Consider the following 23,554-nt stretch of genomic DNA (forward strand, 5'->3'; position numbering starts at 1 on the left):
AGCTTTCAATTAATTATAATTTATGTGTCCAACGGGAATCTTACCTAAGCGAAGATGAGCTTTCCCATCATTGTTATGTTAATTCTATTCTTATGGAGTGTTATGCACTTGCAGCGATAAATCGTCGGGTCATCTTCACAAATAAATTGTTTGTTGTTATGTCAGATTTATTAGGATTATAACGCACTATTATGAAGCGAATGGACTCGGTAATTTGGTTGATCTTATAAATGTAAATGCATACGAGATGGAGCTTTTGTGTGTTGAATTGTAAGACACGTGCCGACAATTTTTTCAAGTGACCTTACGAAAGACATTCTTTGTAACTGAGCAATAACGATTTGCTAACATGTGTTTTTCTTTTTCATGTGACCTTCTTCCATCTTCAGGATTACGATGTAAGTATTAAAACTCGTTATTTAACGAACTAGTAGCAACTTTTCTCTACTAATAATTCGATTAATTTGTTGCCACTGTACTAAAATTAAGCTGTTAGGATAAACGTATTATTCAGATATACCTACATTGCGCTAGTATATTTTATGGTTCAACGGTGGGGATGTTACGAGAACCACAGTTGTAATGGTGAATCAAAACTGAAACATTCATGTTTTTAAGTTTTAAGTCACCATGGGTAATTTTTAATGTGCAAGTGAAGATACTAATCTATACTAATTTAAACTAATTAGTATGACAGCCAGATGTTTAAGTGTTTTAAAAAGTTATTTTGGATGCATAATATTAGGGGCCCTTCATAAGATTTTGTCTTTTAAAAGTAGACAGGGAAAAACATACACATAAAGCCCTATGTTTACTTCTTCATGAATATCACTGTATATATTTTATACCTAAATAAATATGTATAATATATTATTCAGTGCAAGTTCAAGCTAAATGTGCTTTTTCTCAGCAAAACATCCCGTTCTCAAATAAAATTTCTCTGTTTATTGCATTGTTTAGTTGTACTACCAACTGTATTACCTTTTACTAGAACGAAGTGAAGATGTTTTGGGCCAGACCTGTGAAAAAATGTACTGTACTCAAGTTTCTCATCAGCGAATCACCAAGGTCTCATTTTAAATGTTTTGCGGATATCATGTTTGCGAAATTAATTCTCATTATGTGATGGTTTTCTCCGTGCATCGGTCTGTCGTCGTCGAACTGGAGAACGAAAAGAGACGGCGATGTTAAATCGTCTCCGATCGATTTCTACGAGCGCAAGGATCAGAGTTATTGAATATGAGCCGGATTGAAAGTCGTGCTTCCGAATGCGAGCTGAGTGTCAAAAACATTCCCCTACCGAAAATTTTATCCGATTCTTCACATCTCGTTTAGCTAATGTATAGGGTGAGTCAACGATTAAGCAGAGTAACTTCATGCCTTGAAGATAAAATTTTTCGATAGAGTACTTTTGTATTATGATATGGATGAATATTCCCCACATTTTAATAATATTTGGATTTATACAGGGTGCGCTCACAAAGCAGGGCGCTAAAATGGTATATATTTCTTAATGGAACCCCGGCTTGTATTTGAATGCATTTTTTAATTCTACGTGTAATTGTACGATTTTTTAGTATATGGTTATATATCCGAAAAACTAGTAGTTTTAAAGATAATTGGATTTTTAAGAAAAATTTGGCATTTGCAAGCGTCAGTTTATTGCCAAAATTATTACTTCAATTTTGATATCAGGCTCTATATCTTTTATCGTGGGTAAAGTAAAACTCAAATAAATACATCTACTAGGAAACATTAAAAAAATAGCTTACAGGGTGTTTTTCTCTCTTTCTCACTTTTTTAAAATGGAACATCCTATATATTTTACTGTCATCTTTTAGGTCTTTACATGTAATGTACATAATAACGAGGCGGCCATGCAAAAAAAGGCAATTTTTATCTACCTCGTCCAAAACGAAAATCATATCGATTAATTCATTTATGAATCAATTTGTTTTAAGTCTAAATACTGGAGTAAAAGCATTTGGCTACAAAACAAATTTAATTTAACTCGTAATGCCATCCAGTCAGTGGCATTAGTTTCATTTTTTAGCGCATTTTCCAACGAAGTTGGTTGCGCTATTGCAGCCCCTTGCATCCCGTCCGTCTGACCGTCTGTCCGTATGTCCGAGGCCTTAACTACTCCTACAGTTTTCAAAATATTTAGTTCGCTCTTTTTGCTTTCGGTTGCGTATAGCCCAGGCACCTGAGCGAAGGAAATTCTTCGCAGGTTGCGCAACGTCAATTTTCTTATTTATTAATATATTTTGTTGAAATTTTCGCCACAGATACTTCTAGAAAAGGCAAACATAACGCATATAATAAAAATCAGATATGCGCATGCGTAGACTACGCAATGCCAACTTTCTTTTAATGGAGATATTTCATGGAAATTTTAGCTAAAGATGCTTCTGGTAAAAACAAACATAATCTGATATTGCAAACATTAGATGTGCGCATGCGCAGTCATTGTATTCCTTATTTATGAAGATAATACTTTGAAATTTTATCCATAAATGCTTCTAGTAAAGAAAAACATATCACATGTAGTAAAAATCGAAAACTACAAATGTCATTAGCAAAGGCAAATAGATCGCATATAGTAAAAATCCAATGCGCGTATGCGCAGACTGGCACCGGTTGCTGATCATAGAAAATGCGCTGAAGTTACTCGCCTTGGGGGCGAAAATCTTTTTACTTGTTTCATATTCACCTCGTTATTATATACAGTGTGTCCCAAATCGGGTGGGATTGCATGGGTAACTTTGTTATTATTAAAGATAAAGAATTGGTTAAATGGGCAATTTTTGCAGTTTTGGATGCTTATTTAAAATTTCCTTATGGAAATTCAAAATGTCGCATAGGTTCGACGTAAATTCAAAAAAACTAAAATTGGTCATTTCCTTGAATGTCTTATATCATCGAAAGTATAAGAGATATAAATAAAAGTTTTATATAAAAGTGACTGTCTTTGATACGCTTAAGTTAGAATTGATGTCAAAAAAAAATTCAAGATGGCTACTTTTGAGGAACATTTACCAACTTCCTAAAGTTAAATGGGCGCCATATTGGATTTTTAGATTGCTTGATAGATTTTTAAATTCTCTTTTCAACGAGCTATTATAACATAATATTGAAAATAAGATACCAGTTATATTAACGGTTTTTGTATTTTAATCAAGTAGTCTGTGACGAATAAAAAAAAACAAAACAAAATCTATTCGAGGCAACAAAACAATGAAAATAATTACACCAATGTTTAAAATACTGGCCATTATTAGTGAAACACACTTCAAGACAGTTTAGTTTAGGCAACGTGGTTGCTACTTCCACTTTACTTTTATTTTTTAATTAAGTACTTACTTTTATAATTTAATGTACTGTACATAATTCGTGAATTGTGACCTGAGCAGCCAGTTTGTTGGTAGGTAGCATAAACTAACCCTTTCTTCGAAACATACGTTGTCGAGAAAAATCCTTTAAGGAAGTGTATTGGAGAATTTGTAAATAATGGTGAGCAGTTAAAGATCCATCGAAGATTACCGGTGCAATTACATGACTTCCCATTATGCCATAAAATACATTAATTTAAAAAAATATTACTTGATTTCAGCGTGAAACTACAACATGTAGGTTTTCCTGTGACGAGTAGTGTTCATAATGTCGATTTGAACACTCCGCAGTTAGAAAAATAAAATTCATCTGTCCATATACTCGGACTGGTAAAACTGTTAGTTTTGATATTCTTGCGGATAAACCACCTACAAAATGTGACCTGCGACAATGCATCAATGGTAATACATTGTGTAAAATAAAGTGAAGTGTCTTGAAATGTCTTTAACTGGATAATGGCATGACTTTTTTCAAGGGGATAGTTTGTAGTTATACCACCATTTGTAGGTATGTAAGTATGGATAATAGTGATGTTATAAAAATCAAATTTTTTTAGACCTAATGCTTATATAAAATTGTGGAGGGAGTTGTAATGCCCAAACCCCACCTCTCATGAGTGCGTCCCTGATTTTTTTAAACATCTGATGTAATTATTTTCATTGTTTTGTTGCCTCGAATAGATTTTGTTTTGTTTTTTTTTAATTCATCACAGCCTACTTAATTACAATATAAAAACCGTTGATATAACTGGTATCTTATTTTCAATCTTATGTTATGATGGCTCGTTGAAAAGAGAATTAAAAAATCTATCAAGTAATGTAAAAATCCCATATGGGGCCTATTTAACTTTAGGAAGTTAGTAAATGTTCCTCAAAAGTAGCCATCTTGAATTTTTTTGACATCAATTCTGAATTAAACGTATCAAAGACAATCACTTTTATATAAAACTTTTTTTTATATCTCTTATACTTTCGATGATATAAGACATTCAAGGAAATGACCAATTTTAGTTTTTTTGAATTTACGTCGAACCTATGCGACATTTTGAATTTCCAAAAGGAAATTTTAAATAAGCATCTAAAACTGCAAAACATTGCCCATTTAACCAATTCTCTATCCTTAATAATAACAAAGTTACCCATGCAATCCCACCCGATCTGGGACACACTGTATATTGTAACTTATTTAACATTAAAATATAAAAATTAGGAAAACCAAGCTATTTGTTTATGTTTTTACGATCAAATTTATTCTCCCCATTTTGAGACTTACTCGAAAAATGAATTGATCAATCTGGTTTTTTTCTTTTTGGACGAGTCAGATGAAAATTGTATTTTTTACATGTCCACCTCGTTATTATGTAAATTACATTTAACTTATTTAAGAAAGAATCGAGGAAGGAATAATATAAAAACCAGGAAACTATCAAAGATGGATATGATATAGGACATTAATATCAAAAGTTGAACGTCTTTGGAGGAGTTAAAATGTAAGATAAGACATAAAAATATACAGGGTGTTCCATTAAAAAAAGTCCGATTTTTCAAAATGAAGTTTTATAACTTTTGACTTAGAAAAAACAATACAGGCGGTTCTATTAAAAAAATGTATCATTTTGGGCCTTACTTCGTGAGCCCACCCTATACAATTCTAAATATTTTTAAAATGTGAAGAACATTGAACCATATCATAATACAAAAGAGCACTCTATCAAAAATCTTATCTTCAAGGCATTAAGTTGACTCACCCTGTACTCTTAGATGCACCTCCTGCAGTCGTCACAAAATGCGGTCATTTTGGTACTGTTTGTACTGGATTTATGCCCGAGTTCATGCCGAAATGTACTGTAATCGATTTGTCATTTGGTTTATTTTATGACTAAAAGTTCCTATAAACCTAAGTCCGCAAACGCTTCGTTACCGATCTACAGAGTGTTACAATTTTTGAGATTTTGAGTTTTTTTCTTTATTATCTTCTGCAGTTTTTGCGATATTTCGCTCAAATTTGAAATATATACGTTGAAGGGATCTACAGGATGTTGTTTTTTCATGGGCCATGTTCAATGTTTGACCCCTGCCATTTTTCTTTGGTGCGCCACTGTTAAATTGTGAAAAAAAGATTTAATTTTCTCGTTTCTTCAGAAACTGTTTGGTCTCTTGTAATTTTTTCGTATCTGGGACGTTATCGAGACAAAAGAATTGAAATCAATTTTTGGTAGTTAGCTAAATGAAAGCATAATTTTTTAAACGGTTCAGTAGGAACTGGATTTATTTGGATATTATCTTGATTTTATTAGTTTTTACACCTTCACGTTAAATCACTCAGTCCAGCTAACTTACAATACTTGGGGTGTTTCACTGTGGAAAGTCAGCCACTTGATTTTCAATAAGAACATTTTCTATGCAAAACGCCTTCCTCCAGTAACTTCTCGAATGAAGTGCTGACGGATATCAATATGTTTGCTTCTTGCATGATATTCAGAATTGCATTAGCAGCGAACGCAAATCTTGTTCGAGTTTTAATCTCAAATGTCTATGTCGGCGATCAACTTTTTTGGCTTAAACCATTATTTTATAACTCGCAACTGGTGCACATATAACCTTAAACCATTTCTCCCTGTTATTTTTCATAATTGTTTAATTTCACTTGAATTTGCAAGTGAGTTAAAACGTTGCGCGACGGTCAACCGTCTCATAGTAACCGATTCTAAAAAGTTGTAAAAAACCGCATTCCTCCTCGATCCATAACAAATAGTGTCTAAGGACAAAATCGATTCATTCGCATTAACAAACGATCTTCTTCGCAAGTGTTTTGCCTAATTGGAGATAGATTATCTCAAATTAAACTTTTTTTTTAGTTTTTGCGTTTCTACAAAATAAATCAAAATACAAATAGACTTGCTTTCATGATTCCCCTTACACGACATATAGGTACAGTAAAAAGAATACAACAACTCAATAGATCACAATTACAGAAGTTGTTACCCGAATTTCGCGTGAGAATAATTATTTCTTTAGCGGATTGCAAATTCAAAGGCATTGCATGTAATTAATTTTACGGGCGTAGGTAATTGCGATACAGCACTCCCAAACGACATTTACATTTGACATAACAATCAGATAGGCTTAAACACATGACAAATGGCGTTTTAGGCTAATCGTAATTTATACGAGATATCGTTCCGTTTGAGTAGGTACCTAGAGCTCTCACTCCATGCGGTAGGTCTTGGGATCCAATACGTTTGAATTGACCAAATAATTTTAATCAACCACATTGCATTATCGATGTTGGTCTAGATTAGCGTGTTTAGTGTGTCTAGTTTTAATCTATAATTATGATACCTACAGCAACGTTACTTATCTAACATGCCCTACGTAAGAATTAAATAATACCCACCTACCAACCAACTGCTCCTTAAAATAAAATCGATCATTATCAATCATTTGGAAGGAAACTAAGCTGAGTAAAAAGCCTGCTTGAAAGATTAATTGAGCCAGAAATCTTTAAGTGGAATGTATAGAGCTCTTTAGATTGCGATTAACATCAATCCTTATGATTTATGTGTAAATGGAGCACCTGTAAAAACTTCCTGTACCCCTAGACAATAAAAACTCGCTATAAGAACATAATAGAACAGCGGAAATAGCTAAGCACTGACTAACGGAATTTCTTTTTCTACAGATACCGACAATCAGCGAGTAATAATCCTAGTTCGAGACGTCAACGACGAGCCGCCGTACTTCATCAATCGCCCCTTACCCATGCAAGCTGTGGTTCAACTCAACGCGCCCCCAAACACTCCAGTCTTTACGCTTCAAGCGCGAGATCCCGATACCGATCACAATATCCACTACTTCATTGTTCGGGACAGGACGGGCGGACGATTTGAAGTCGACGAACGTTCCGGAGTCGTCAGGACAAGGGGAACGGATCTTTTCCAGCTAGATATGGAATACGTATTGTACGTCAAAGCGGAGGATCAGAACGGCAGAGTCGACGAACGCAGGTTTCAATCGACGCCCGAGGAGCGCCTTTCGATTGTCGGCGGAAAACGTGCCCCACAATTTTATATGCCCAGCTACGAGGCGGAAATTCCGGAAAATCAAAAGAAGGATTCAGAGTTAGTATATTGATTTTTTTTATATTGCCCGTCTGTAATTTCACTTGTCGCATATTTATGGCGTTAATTTACATTGAACGAGAGCGTTGTCGATTAATTTGCGTCATAAATTATTCACTGGGTAATCATGTAGATGAAGGGATTTAAATTTATATAGCACGATAAAAAGTAGACGAAGTGGAAAAACATACTCTGTTCCAAACGTATGGAATATCGTGTATGGGAAAACGTTTTGTGGTCATCTGGTCATCTGATGGCAAATAGTATCATGCCTATTTTTATTTTCAAAATAAAAGCGCTCGCTTAGCTACCTATTCCCTTTATATCGATTACATCGCTCCCAGTTGTTTAGACTGTGTGCCCATTTGATAAAAATTGGTGGAATATGATGGAAATTCTGTACTTTTTCCTCCCCAAGTGTAAGCGCAACCACGCTATAGTATAATTATACATATACAACGTAGAGTATGTACTGTGGGAAGAGACGGTAGAAATTGTTCTCTTTTTTTCTTTCCTAAGGACTTTATTCTGTTACCTGTCTGTCTCCCTTTTATATTTTCTTCTGTTTTGCTTTCTTTGTTATGACACATGACATCTCAGGCATTTACATTTTTCTCTTCCTCATATACCTATCTTTTATTTCTAAGTAGGACACTCCACCTTCAGGTCTCCGATTCCGTAGCTAACGTATTCTAGAAATAATTTTGGAATAACGTCGGCAACGTTAAGCCTGACGGTAAGCTCTCTGCTTTTCCGGTGACTGTTTATTCTACTTTAATACCTACTTTATTTTTTTTAATACATCAAGTCATAGTGTACTTAAGTTTTATTCTTACACTATGATCAGGCTTCATACAATATTAATTCATTATTTATCTGCAGCTTGTCCATAGCTCGTTAGAGCTCCGATCTAGGAACAGAATCGTATCTGTCGTAAGTCAATAACGGCCTTGATGTCACATGATTTTTTATCTGCAAATTGCCTGTTATTCTATTTTGATTCCCAATATTTGAGGTTAGGAACGAGATTTTGAAAAACGGTTTTCACTGGCCTTTTTGGATGTTATTTGGTTACTTTTCCCTAAAGAATAAGTCATATCATTCCATTTGATTTTTTTAGGATTTTTGGTCATGGTGTCAAAACTAGCCTCCTGGCGGAGAAGGATTCAACTAAATTAAGTGTATCTATAAGTATTTTTAGTTGATTCTTATTGCCCAAGGAATTCTCATTTCAACGGTACCAAATTTGTTAAAATCGATCAAACCGTTAAGAAGTTATAGCAGGTTATTGCAAAAACATCTTTTTCTACAACTGTCAAAAAAACCTGTCATTTTCTGACGGATTTCGAAACGCGAAGTACTAGATTTTTAAACGGTTAATTAATAAGTAAAGTTGCTATTGACAACGTGCGCGAAATCGTCAACAGTGAAAAAAAGTATTTCGCGCACGTGACAAAGTTGAACTTAAACAGCAAATTTAATTAACAATCGGTTCAGTTGTAGAAAAAATATTGTATATAACGCTAGCGCGAAGTTATTTCGCGCATTTGACTGATATTTTAACTCGGCTTCGCCTCGTCAAAATACCTTCAGTCTCAATGCGCGAAATTGAACTTCGCGCTCTTGTTATATAAATAACTATTGTTTTTGAAATAACTGAGTTTTTTTACGAAAATGATAAACTGGTTCTCTTTAAAAATGTGAAAAAAATTTTTATAGTCCAGTCAAATTATCATAATACCTTGCATCAGTCTCCATAAATACGCAGTGAAGGAGCTAGAATGTTGATATCCTCTGGATCCTCAGCTTCTCAGATGATAAGAAAGTTGTCATCATCTTCTTCTTCAGCAAGATCCACTACCTGTTGCATGGATTGCGAAATCTGTGAATTTTTTCCTTTTGCCTGACCTTGCTTGACAAGGGACACCGATTATAGAAGATCTGTGACAGTAACAGAAAGCTTACTTACAACAAAGAGTAACTCTTTGCTTACAACACTATGGATTGAATAACGCATCATATAAACGTGGATATTTTTCCACTAAAAGACAAAAATCAATATTTCGTTTGCTTTCATTACCCGAAATTTTTAGTACGTCTTCAACAAGTTTATTACGACTCACGACTTACGACAATTCATCGTGCAAATTTGGTAAGTTTAGTTTCTGCGAAAAAAAGGCAAATTTTGATAAAACTTGTAAAACTAATAAATTTACCAATATTTGAAGCGCCGTATCTCGGAAACTATTAGGCTTGCGGAGATCGTTAAGGGCTTAATTTGTCATAAATTTTGTCTATTTCAAAAAACAGCAACATGTAGTGGATCTGCTGAAGAAGAAGAAGATGACAACTTTCTTATCAAGGAAGAAGCTGAGGATCCAGAAGATATCAACATTTTAGCTCCTTCTGTGCGTATTTATGGAGACTCCTCACCACAAAGTCCCCCCAAACGAACAAAATTATAAAAATGTTTAGGAGGTACTTGAGTAAAACTGAACAATTTACGAAATTTTGAAACGCTGTATCTCCAAAACTATTAGATTTACATAGCAGGTTAAGGGCTTGAATTGTCACAAATTTTGTCTAGTTTAAAAAAGTATACGACAATAATTGTATTAAAACCGGTCCTTCAGGAGTAAAACTTACAAAAACCAAAAAATGGTAAGAAAAATGACATATTTTCAAGTGCTGTGTCGCTCGCACAGGTCTTTCAATGTCGAAAACTGGGATTTTTCACATCCATGTTCATCCTAACAATTTAAAAGAAAAAATAGGGATGACATATCTGATGCACGGAATGCCCATTTTTTAGTCTAAATTGACTGTACTATTAGTTTATTATGCGAAATTTAAAGAAAATGCAATTTAAAAATGTAAGATGGCAGTTACGCCCTCTGGTGGTCATGTTTAGAACTTGAAAATATTGTTGAGCGATTCTTCTTGACCGATTTACCCAATAATTTTTTTACCCCTAAGTCATCCGACGAACGGTTCCCGAGATAATATGGCCGAGGAACAGTATTATTGGGTCACCCGGTACCTTCTTCCATCGCAGCTTGTCTCTTATCACTTTTATGCATCTATAGTTCTTGTATTTATTTTGGTCGCTCTTTATTATCGGTACAGGATAATAACCCCCGACCAAAAAACTCTCTCCATTAACCCCCGGAAGACAATGTTATTCAGCAAGTGCGGACTGTGATCATGAAAGGTCGTCGTCCGAGAAATTGCAACGGAGACAGGAGGCAAGTATTGAATTTTGACAGAGAATTTGGAGACGAGGAGCATACCCGCCAAATTCGTACCGAAGCTGCTAACAATGGAGCAGAAGCAATGCCGTCTGGACATCGCACATGACATGCTGGATAATACACACAGTAACTCCAACTTTCTGAACGTCACTTATCTGAACCATATTTTATCATTTCCGGTATTATTCCCTGAGCCGTGATGCTTTCTTATTTCTTATAGTTTGTAATGGACGCCTCCGACATTAGTATACGTTTTTATTACCTTTTTAAACTGTCCCAGTTAATTTCCTTTTCCGGTTTAACAGTAGTCTTTAGGGGAGTTTTTCGAAACAAAAAACTCCTCTTATGTGGTGTTTTTGTCCGTCTGTCCGTTTGAACGAAAACAGACAGCGATGTCAAACCTTCGCCAATCGATTTCTACGAATTCAAGCCTCAAGGAACAGGGCTATTGAATATGAACCGGGTTAAATGTCTGGTTTCCGAATGCAAAAAATTCAAGGGTGGTCATTCAAAACCGTAAGAGATACAAAGTCGATTAAATGAACGCAAATTTGCGTATTTTGGGACGAACTTTTTTTAGAAGGGGCGAAGAAAAAAAGGTTAAATTTCTGAAATTCCTTTGAATTTTTGGTGGCATTATTTGAGGAGGTTTTCCAAGCAAATGACATTTTCTCATCGGAACTTTTTTCTCCTACAAGCTGGCATGATTGAATTTGAAAACCAAAATGTCTGTTTTTAAGGGCCTATATCAGTTTTAATTTTTTTTAATGCGGACGGTCATTTTTTATTTTATATTTTAAAAATGCTCATTTGGAAATACTACATCTATCACACTTTCATGGTTATTAAATATTATCAGTTGGCAATAAAGCCAAATTTACACAAAAAAGTAAGCTGGCTATGAAACAAAAGCGTTCATTGCAATTCCATGGCATGGCATGAGATTAGGGAGTGTTTGCTGAGGGGTTAATAAGACACATTCCTTGTAACGATGAAAGTAGACCCTCCTTTTTTAGCCTTTGTTTGTAAATTGTCAAAACAGTTGTCATGTTGGACATCGCCCTGAAGTTTTGCCTAAAATGTTCAAAAATTTTCCCATAGGATGACGACGATGAGATGGACCATTAGTTTTTCGAACCGCAAGTTTTGTTGAGAAAACATCCAAACGCATTAGTTTGACGACTAACTAAAAGAGTATTCACTTCTACTCTTTCACGTGATTCAAGACTCTTGCATTCATACCTTTTCACTTCTGTTCTCATGGTGCTTGCTGTCGCGCGCATGCCCATAAAGCACTGATGACTATTGATACGGATCGTCCGCCATTTTCTAGCTCTAATTGTTTCACGGTCTTATCCACTTCTTTCCTGCTCAATGGGCATTCCCGACTGAAATGGGCTGCATTGCCGCACGTAAAGCACATCGTACAATCTCTAGCTAAATGTGTTGGATCGTCACAATTATAGCCTTTCTACTGAATCGTTCCTGCTACTGTTGCCGGGTTTTTCCCCTTTCGCTCCGGTATTCATCTGTCTCCACTACCGATCTACGGTTCGTCCTTAATGCACTGTGTTCTCGTTTCATTTAGTCCATCAGCCTCTCGCTCTTGTACTCCTTCACGTCTCCGACGTGATGTAAGGCTCTTGTCTTCATACCTTTCTTTTCACATCTCTTCTCTTTACGCTTCCTTCAGACGTTATTCATTTCTCTTCGCGACTCCATTAGACCTCCTACGTCACGACTTTTTTCCGTTTTCCTCATTCGCCTTCTCTGGTAACGCTTCCCTTCTTTCATACACCTTTATCTATCTTCAAGTTTTTTCCATTACCTAGGCACTTCTTTCCTTCGCACACTCTTTCTCCATTCGAATTTTTCCTACTTCTTCAAATTTTTTCCTTCCGGTTCGCTCACGCGTCCTTCTGAAGCACATTTTTTCCCCTCTCTCTCTCTCCTCCCTTCTTGCATCATATGTCTTACTCACGCCTTGTTCACACAGTCATTACGTTTTTGCCGCGTTCTACCTTTACGCCTCCTTCCTTTGCGATCCTTTCAAGTCTTCTTATATTCACCTCCTCCCCCTACATTTGCGCTTCTTCCTTCTACACCTTTCCCCTTTACATTTATCGTCTATAAGCCTACTTTACACTTTAATTGTTTGGAAATTTTCATAAATGATCAAAATTCATGTCTCATTTAGTAACGTCACCTTCCAATTCCTTTTTTTTTCCTTTTCACATATTTGCTGCTTTCTTCATACACACGTCACACGTCTTTCAATTCTGATCTTCATCTTTCGGATCTTTTCCTTTTTCACGATTATATCTTTAGGCCTCCCCCTACGTCACACTCAATTTCTTTGAATCTCACGTTTTGACGGTTCCTCCATTCATGCTTTCTTCCCTTCGTCTTTCATACTTTTTTCAGACGTAAAACGTATTTGGCTACCAAGACACCATGATAGACGACGAGGTGTCATTCTATCTCAACTCAATGAAAATATAATTAAAACATTACCTTGTATTAAATTTTGACAAATTTTGATTCAGAAGATTATAAAGTGCGAGAAAGTCTGCTCCTAATACAAAGAGTAACAGGAGGGAACAGGAGAACACAATGAACGAGGAGGTCTCTATTATCATTTCACTGGAAATATTTTCACCACCTTGCTCTTCTTTAAATTTTTACAAATTCTGTATAAGGAGAACACAAAAGTGCGAGGAGGTATTTCTACTCCTAATACATGATGTGTCAGCAAACTGTGTAAAATTTGTCTGTTTATCAGGAAAACATGATGAACGAGGTCTTTTCCATCTCAAGAGATATATTTTCAACACCTTATTTTGTCTTAATTTTTCTAAATTTTGAATCAGGAGTATAAGGTGCGAGAGTATTTCTGTTGATAAATACACGGAGTATCAATTATGAAACTCGTGTAAAATTTATCTGGCTCTCGGAAGAAGATAATGAACGAGCAGAACTCTTTCTATCTTGTCTTAAATTTCTATAAAGTTTATAACAAGAGAATATAAGGAGCGAGGGGGTATTTCTGCTCCTAATACACGAAGTATCAGTTAGCAAACTCGTGAAACATTTATCTGACTACCAAAACAGAACATGATGAACGAGGAAATCTTTCCATTTTAATGGAAATATTTTCAACACATTGTCTTGTCATGAATCTTTAAAAATTTTATATTAGGATCATATTAGCGACAATGTATTTTTTCTCCTAATACATGGAGTACCAGTTATCTCTTGTAAAATTTATCTGGCTCCCAGGAGAACATGATGAAGGAGGAGGCCTCTTTCCATCCCAATAGAAATATTTTCAACACCTTACCTTGCTTTAAATTTTTATAAATGTTGTATCAGGAAAATATAAAGGCCGAGGATGTATTTCTGCTCCAAATACAAAGAGTATTGTTAGAGACGGCTATGTACGAAAATAATATAGTTCGTAGTTGGTAAGGTTACAAAGAATAACAAGATTATATAAATAAAAAATAAGTTGCGTTTTGATTTCTTGTAAGAAGAAGCTACTTTTATCAGGGTGTTATGGTACACCAAATTAGTGGCCCCGTTCCTAAAAGTGTTAGTTTTTATCAAGTATCAATTAGCAAACTTGTATAAAATTGATCTAGCTACCAGGAGAACATGATGAACGAGAATGTAATAATTGTGTCTTGTATTGTTTTTTGTTTTCTGCATTTTTCTTTCCATTTATTGATAACTAATAGTTTGAACTATTTCATCGTTGCCGTGTGCGGTACGTAGCGCACCTCCTGTATCTAGTTGTATTTGTGTATGTTTTTATGCCTGTAGGATGCGTTTTTAATTTTTAGGTGCTTTAGTTGTAACAATTCTACAAGATTTTTACCAATGTCTTTTACTATATCCTCACTACTGAATCTACGGATTGTCTTATGGACATTCCTACCTTGGGTCTATGGCGGAGGTACAATGGGACTGTAATTTCTTACGTTCTCGAGAAAATATCTATCAGTTAAAGACATTCTTTTCAACGCGACTTTCATTTATTACTTCAGTCGTAATATGACAAGCTGTCATCTTTAAAAGTTGGGTTTTGCGGTCTTATAGTCATGTTTAAAAGTTGAGGGCTGTGTCCGAGATTTTTTTTGTAAAGGGTCGTAAGGTGATTGTTAAGATCGGCGTCGCGTCGCTATGGCTATGAGTAAGTTGAGCGCTTTCGATAATTGGGGCGTACAGTCTAATATTGAATTAGGGATGTTGTGGTTTATACCTGAAAACAGGACACTGATGTAGCGATGTAGTTCACACATAAAGCCTCGCACCACCCCGTTGTTCTTCTACCTTGCCGTTTATAATTATTCTGATATCTGCGCATGAATTACATCATATCCCTGAATAAATAAACATTTCCAATATTAAAAACTAATATTATTTTAGCATCATATCCGTCAAAGCGAAATCATTCGCCGATAGAGAGATTCGTTACACACTAAAAGCACAAGGTCAAGGAGCTGGCACGTTTAACATCGGTCCAACATCGGGAATTGTAAAGTTAGCGAAAGAACTGGACTTTGAAGACCTAAGGCAGCCCCACGTATACTCTTTGGTCGTCACAGCCACGGAGGACTCCGGCGGATTCTCCACATCAGTAGAGGTACTAAACTACGATATACTTTCAGTAAAACTAAATTTGACTTATTTTCAGTTGACGATTCGGGTAACGGACGTCAACGACAACGCGCCAAAATTTGAACTTCCAGATTACCAAGCGCACAACGTTGATGAAGATATCCCGTTGGGTACAAGTATATTAAAAGTTAAGGCGATGGATAGTGATAGTGGAGCTAATGCCGAAATCGAGTACACAGTCTCCGATGATCATTTTAGCGTCGATCCTAGCGGAATTATATCGAATAACAAGCAGTTGGACGCCGACAACAACAACGCCTACTACGAGTTCGTAGTTACCGCCAAGGATAAGGGGGAACCCGCGAAAACGGGCACCGCCACTGTACGAGTTTACACAAAGAACAAAAATGACGAGGAACCGAAATTTTCGCAGCAAGTCTACACGCCAAATGTCGACGAGAACGCGGGCCCAAACACGCTAGTCACGACCGTTGTGGCATCCGATAAAGATGGCGATAATGTCCGGTTTGGTTTCGTCGGCGGAGGTACCAGTTCCGGCCAATTTGTTATCGAGGAGATTACCGGTGTAATCCGGTTACACGGAAAGTCAATTTCTTTGGATAGGGACAAATACGAGCTAAATGTGACGGCAATGGACGACGGTTCTTGTTGCGTCGACGGCGATAAGACCATTCACACGAGCACTGCGGTAGTTGTAGTATTTATAACGGATGTGAACGACAATAAGCCAATTTTCAAAGACTGCGGGACGTACTACCCCAAAGTTGAGGAGGGCGCACCGAATGGCTCCCCCGTAATCAAAGTACACGCAACCGACGAGGATAAGGGCGTGAACGGTCAAGTGAAGTACTCGATTGTGCAGCAACCCAATCAGAAGGGTACAAAGTTTACAGTCGACGAAGAAACCGGGGAGGTTTCAACTAACAAGGTGTTTGATCGCGAGGGCGACGATGGGAAATTCGTTTCTGTCACCGTAAAAGCAACAGATCAAGGCGAGCCGTCTTTGGAAGGGGTGTGCTCGTTTACAGTTGAAATAACAGATGTAAATGACAATCCCCCTCTCTTCGATCGACAGGTAATCCGCAAAGTGGCGAACTGCAATAATGACATCATTTTAGAAATACGTTGAAAATGTAAAACAAGACGCAAGCATCGGCACAAATATACTAAGAGTATCGGCATCAGACGAGGATGCCGACAATAATGGCGCCATTGTGTACTCGCTGAGTGCAGGTTCGAACGCTTTGGACCTGGAGTATTTTGAAATTCAACCGGAATCGGGTTGGATTGTGTTGAAAAAGCCGCTAGACGTAAGTGCCTGAAGCGTATACTAACACGGGTAGGCTAGTAAATGAGAGAATGTTGTGTGATTGCGAGGAAAATTTCAGTTCCAGGATCTGCAGATTTAGGTACGAGTGGATAGCTGCTTCTTTCCTCATTTTCAGCGCACCTTTGTTTGAGTTGCTCTGATCTTTCGACGGATCAATTGCACTAATCTGATCTTTATTGACTAAGTTCTTTTTATACGGCACACCTTGCATAATGTACTTATTTGTACATTTGATTTAATCATTTTCATTCTGAGTCGACGGTTGCTGGGCGAGGAACTTGTAGGAGCTAAGACAAAACGCTTAGCGGCGTATGGAGTTATTTCCGCCCCATTACAATTGAGTGTACAATTTTTTCGCCGAGCAAAATTTTTAAACGGCAACTAGCTCTATTTTTGAGGCTACGTTGACCGGGTGCTGTATCATATTTTTTTTTAAACATTGCCTGCAGAGAGGTGGATCCGGATTTTTTGAACGATTTTTGAAAGGTTTTTTGAAGCTGTTTTTACCATGTTTTTGTGAGTGATTTTACAGGAGGACTATCTAATTTATAGTATTGCATTTTGGTCACGAGTGTCGTGAGAGGCCGCTTTTTGAAACCCGGGGTGGGCACTCGGCTCTCTTGCGCTGCTCAGACATTGTGACATTTTTGACTTGTGTATGGGGCGGCGTACTAACAATTAACAAACGTCCAACGGTTTTTGAAGGTCGTTTATCAACGAGGACTTTTTGCACATCCTTGCTCCCGCCCAACCAATGTTTTTTGATACTTTTTTTGCATGTAATGCCTGCTTATGATGTTTCTTTTTTATATTGTTAATGTACTATACGTTTGGTTATTTTAATTGCACTTTTCTGTTCTTCGGCGTTACCACTGCCACCGGCAACAGGGAGGTTATCCAGTAAGTAGGTGTATTATAGTAGAAGCGCCGTAGCCGGTGCAACCGTCGATGCAAAAATGTTTTTTCGAATAAATATTCATTTCAGTACTTTATCGGCTGGACTGCTTGGATATTCTCTGCTACCGATGAGGCAGTCTCGGCAGCACCGGGCGGTGTTGTCTTGCATCTGCCATTTAATTTTTTTCATTTCAGTTGTGTGATTGAGTTATTTCTTTTGGTTCACATTATGTTTGATTGAGTGTGTTCTGTTTGGTTTCTCCCATGAGCCCTGACCTGACCGTGCCCGTATTTAGCGAGACAGGTATCGACTGCGTGTGCGAGCCTCGGACAGAGGCGCGCCACCTTCGTATGCGGACGTGGACGTTGAGTTAGACGTCGTAGACAGGAACAATAAGCCGCCGCTGTGGGACATGAATATGTACGGCCCCATTCACATCAAAGAAAATGTCACAGTGGGTACAGTAGTGACTTCCGTAAAAGCCAGGTTGGTATAGAGGTGCTGCAAAGACGGTTCGGCACTCTGAGTCTCGCGGGTGGGGGGTACGCGTAGGGTTATCGGTTCCGGGTGCCCGAACGTATTCCTTCCAGGAGCCTATCCACCTGCCAGCCTGCCCGTACATCCATCACTAACACTTCTTATGTTCCCACGCGTGCTTAGCGAGAAACGTACAAGTTGGAAGCCACGGCCCAAGACAAAGGCTACCCGCCCTTGTCCAGATCCGTGGAAGTACAAATAGACGTCGTGGATCGCGCAAACAACCCGCCCGTATGGGACCACGTGGTCTACGGGCCCATCTACATTAGAGAGAACCTACCGGTCGGGGCTAAAGTCGTTTCGGTTAAAGCCAGGTCTGTGACCATCAGTGTGTTGCTCGTGCGGCAGCACGCCGCTGCACGGCACCGTGGTCTGTTTGTGCACGCTTCACCCGATAAGGGGTCAGCACGTGCCCCCTACCTCAACTCCGTCGGTCCAAATCATATTACTCCCGTAGATCTAGATGTGTAGTCCTCCCACTTCCTAAGCTGAATGTTGTTGATGCCTGCACTACACGCATTCTCACAAGCTTGGGGCATAAGGGTAAATGCAACACCTCAACAACATTCAGCATTCTTCTCTCTCTATAATTTGATTAGTTAAATAAGTGCGCCTAACGTCACAATCTCGTTTCAGAATACAAGCTTTTTTTATACAAACAATAACAAACACGGACGATCTAGAAATACTAACTCAACAAATCGCGTGTCATGTACACTGAAATAAATCTGAACTAATTCATTGTACTGGGTGTCTTACTTATTATTACTCTCATCCCTCTTTGGTTATGTTTTGAGTTCTGAAAGTTTTAGCTATGGCACAACTCTAACTAAAGAAGCTTGTATGAGCCAAGACTTAAGGTCTTGTCGAAAGTCAGGGATTTGCTCAAAGCTTAATTACCTCGTGTGGCAGATTGGCCATAATTAACTAATACATGTTTACGACAGTCGTTTCTTTACCACCACAATTTTAGGTCACCAATGATCCAAAGCAAAGCCAATCCATAAAGGTTAGTGGAGTCAAAATAGGAAATACTGCTCAAATGGTTTAAACATTCCAATATTACTTCAAGTTTTAAATTGTCATTTACTGGTGTAATTTCAACATTGCATTTTGAAATAGCTAAAGTCAAACTACACAAAGGAATTAAGTTCTAATTGTAGTAGGAATGTGTAGGGATCGATCCCTCAAACAACGTAGAATAAAATCCAAATCAGTTCGTCATATCGGAGAAAACTCAAATGAAATATTATTAAATTTGTTAAAACTTTGCTCCTGCATATTTTTGAATTTTCGTGCCAAGCATAAAACATGAGCTTTGTCAGAGAAAGCATTATATGCTTGACCATATTACCTCATTTTATTTATTATTTATGTAAAAAATGAAATAATTAACTGCAGACTTGTGATTTATCTTTAATTCAAATGGAAAGGGTATCAGATTCTGTAGAAAACGCATAGATACCACTTTATAAAAAGCTGAGGTAATGTTGGTGGGATAAAGTGTAAATAGTGGAAATACCAGCTCCTACGGGACCCAAATTGTGTTGAAGGGGGATCAAGTTTGATTTACGGACTTTAATCTCACCAGATTTGATGACAAGAAGTGGTACATTAAAAAAAATGTCATTAACTTTTGCGTTATTTTAATAATTAAACCTGATACAACAAATGATTCTATTTCATCTACAAAAAAATATGCAACTTCGGAGTTCCAATAATAAGAAAGTTAGTAAGTACCCACTTTTGTTGTAACACAACTTCTAAAGGAAATTCAGAGTTTTACAACCTTCTCTTTGATGATATGCCTGTAATATAAAACAGTAAGGCGCTAGGAGAAGAGAAGTATAGCGAAGTTGAGGTTTTTTGGAATTTCCTCCCCTTAAAAGCCCATATATCAAATACAGTTTAGATTTGAATGATTATGCACAGAGGTAAGGTTGAAATGTCTTCATTTCCATCTCAGGAATTTTTTTGCTGCAGGTTTACATTGTATCCGTCTAGGTCATATAGGGGACATAACCCTACGTATGTGTCAACAGTTGGAGCTACGTACAAGTCAAAATTTGCTTAGAGTAATAGAACGTTAAAATGATCAATTAATTGGCCCGTGTGCCTCAGTAAAGTTGAAGTTCGACTGCGGTACCAAGGGTCCCTGGTTTGAATCCGGGTTCGGGCATGGATATATTTGTAAATGTACAATGGATTGAATTGGTAGAGCAACCTTGGATGAAACCCCGCCCACTTAAAAGAAAAGATCAAAAATAAAATTCTTAAATAAGTAAATAGGTTTAGGACTGTTGCTTTTTATTAATACTCATCATTTGGGGGTCATAGATGTTTAAGGCAAAGCCTCTCCATAAAGATTGGTGCAATCGAAATAATGAAAATTTACTTGTAGTACAACTGAATGCCAATCACCGATTTGGGTAGGCTTTGTGAACGTAAAAAGTTTACAAAACAAGAATACGATGAGAAGCAAGCCAGAAGTACATAATCATCTTTATAGTAGTGAAGAGAGAACATTTGTATTACCGCATATAACCTCTAGTTCTGCCTTAGTCCATCAAGGTTAGTGAAATCCAAAACGAAGTACTGGGACTCTCCTTCTTAATGCTGATTACATTAAAGCCTCAGGGATGTGCCACCAAAATTTTATTTTCGTACCTCAAAAAATAAAACGAAAAGAAGATGAGAGTAATTTTAAAGGTGCCCGGTACACCTAAAGCATGACGAAAAGAAAACGCCATGCTTGGCATCCACAGCAGTATTTTTCAAAATTATTTTGCATGATACGTCCGAATACGACCGAATTTCGAGGAATTTTCTTGTTGTGGATGCCTCAGATCGCTGTTAGTTCATATTGGGTAACTTGATGGACTGCATGTGCATCTGGTACAATAGGTTTAGTAAACCATTTTTTTTGGTTTGCATGTGGCTGATATTATTTTTGTAAGCCATGTCAATTTTTTGAGACAATTTTTTGCTTTTTGATACATGACACCAACTAGTCTTTTTTGTAGTTATATAATCGATCGGAGTTGAATAGGGCAAGCTCTATAATAGTCCCTTACCTTGTGTAGTTCTGGAATTGAAAATAATCCAACAGTCTTCTACCGGCTGATGCCCGGCTCAACTTCCCAGACGAATAAGTATCACACGTTCTACCTGCAGCAGAGGCCGGACAACGGATTTACTTGGGCGGATATTAAGGTCAATCATCCGCTCGACTTTGAGACAATAAAAGAGTACAACCTGACGATACGTGTTGAGGTATTAATTTGCGTGCTTTCACAACGTTATCTCCTTATGGGATTTTCAGAATAACGGCGCTCAACAATTAGCGTCCGAGGCTACTGTATTTATAATGCTGGAGGACGTGAACGATGAAATTCCTCTTTTTACTGAAAGAGAGCAGGAAACTGTGCTGGAGGGCGAACCAATCGGCACTAAAGTGACCCAAGTGAACGCCATCGATAAAGACGGCACTTTTCCCAATAATCAAGTACGTGCCGAGCTCTTAATTGCGATCTGTTTACACGTGTTTTATTAGGTGTACTACTTCATCGTCGACTCGCCGCGAAACGAAGGGAAAGATTTCTTCGAAATTAATCAACAAACTGGAGAAGTGTTTACGAAGGTCGTGTTCGATCGGGAGAAGCAGGGCGCTTACGCGCTAGAAGTGGAAGCTCGAGATGGTGCGCCTTCAGCTCGGCCCAATAGTGACAATCAGCCTAACTCTGGTAAGTGCTAGTTGTTAGATCTGGGCGTTTTCGTTTTATACCAGTCATAAATAAGGTCCGCAACAGTAGATTATCGCAAAACACTGTTCTTAAGGGATTAAGCGATTTTAGATTAGTAATTACAATGGCGGAAACAAGAGTTCCTTAAGCCAAACCCTTATTTGATGGGATTGCTCATTATAAGCATTATAAAGCTTTTAAGTTTGGATTTCAACGGCATTATTAAAACCACACAAAGTCTTCTAACTAATGAGTTGGTATAACGTATTCTCTTTTGTTTGTAAAGCGCTCTTATTTACTAAACTTGAGACGTGTTGGAGTAAATTTGAGTTGCAATAGGATTACCCATACTTCATGAAGTCACCAATGCCAACCATAACCATTCGCTTGCTGTGCACTATGGTCTTACCAATGCAACTGAAGCATTTAAAGCGTTTTAAATATTCTCCATAAACGAAACCGATCTGGTATCTGCGTAAATCCAAATACGAAATGAGCCTGCAATTCCTGAAAAATAAAACTGGGCTTTCCTGGTAGCACAGCGAACTCGTATGGTAACGCTCAAAATTAAAACTGAATTAATAAATTGCTAGGTTCCCTGACGCCTTAAAAATCTGGAAAACGGCTTAAACATCATGGTAAATTAGCGCGCTTCCAATCACATTAAACCCAAGCAAATCAGACGAGATTTGCTGCGATACATGTAATTAGTTACCGATAATTATTTTTACTTAATTGACCGGATTAAAATTTCTAAATTCGAAAGTCCAGTTATAGTTCAGTCAAATTGCGGTTTGGGCTGGATGTTGTGACTTCACGTACCGAAATCAAGTTATTCTATGTAAAAGAACTCGCTGAAAATCATACTCCCCCTGTACAGAAAGTCCCGAAACATATTGTTATAAACAAAAAACGAAGAAAAAATTCGAAAATGCCGTTTTTTTGGCATTTGACTTCAATTATCTCGTTAACTGCTCTGAGGAAAAAAATGAAGAGAAATGAATTTGTTTAGAATTCGAATTTTCCATAAGACACAGTTTGTCCGGAACGGTCATTTTCAAATGTTATTGTTTTATGGAAAAATATAAAAAAGTAATCCCGAAGATTAACAATTGTTTATTACAGAGTAAGATTCATCCGATCTTTTTGAAAATCCATATTTGGTTTGATAACAAAACGATATTCTATTCACCGAATTCCTACGATTCTTGAGATTGGTTGATTTTTCCAATTATTTTTCCGATTCTGAAGATTTTTCTGAATTTTAATGTTATCCAAATTCGTTGATAATTGTTCAGATCCTTCGAATACGTCTGGCTGTTTAAATTCTCCGAACTACTTGGATTAATCTTTTGCTGTCAATTACTTTAATTTTTCGGTTTACTTACTCTTATTTCTTCCTCCTCTTCAAATTCTTCAAATTATAGTATAGGCTCATGACAATCTTACATTACTCCTAACTCTACTGATTCTTGAAATTCATGAGACGTCCAAAATATCAAGGTTAGGTTCTCCTGTCGTTACCATGGAAACAATATTGTATTCTGTTCTGAACCTTATTTTATATCGTGGTCCACGTCCCATCTATATAAATAAAAATGAATCGCCGAAATGTATGTACACGCATAACTTCAGAACGAC

The 23,554-nt window shown here is 37.2% G+C and overlaps 1 protein-coding gene across 1 annotated transcript; it reads left to right on the top strand.

Annotated features, from left to right (window-relative positions):
- Window positions 1-280: 280 nt before the first annotated feature.
- LOC116170167 (neural-cadherin-like) lies at window positions 281-21,924 on the top strand. The gene is made up of 9 exons (XM_031486387.1): window positions 281-398; window positions 7,075-7,513; window positions 15,193-15,409; window positions 15,461-16,480; window positions 16,524-16,715; window positions 17,929-18,119; window positions 21,254-21,443; window positions 21,493-21,675; window positions 21,724-21,924. The coding sequence occupies exons 1-9, from the start codon at window positions 350-352 to the stop codon at window positions 21,922-21,924; spliced, it is 2,682 nt and encodes an 893-aa protein (XP_031342247.1). The 5' UTR covers window positions 281-349.
- The last annotated feature ends 1,630 nt before the right edge of the window (window positions 21,925-23,554 follow it).

Source organism: Photinus pyralis, unplaced genomic scaffold (assembly GCF_008802855.1).
Source record: "Photinus pyralis isolate 1611_PpyrPB1 unplaced genomic scaffold, Ppyr1.3 Ppyr1.4_LG5, whole genome shotgun sequence".
NCBI classification, from domain to species: Eukaryota; Metazoa; Arthropoda; class Insecta; order Coleoptera; family Lampyridae; genus Photinus; species Photinus pyralis.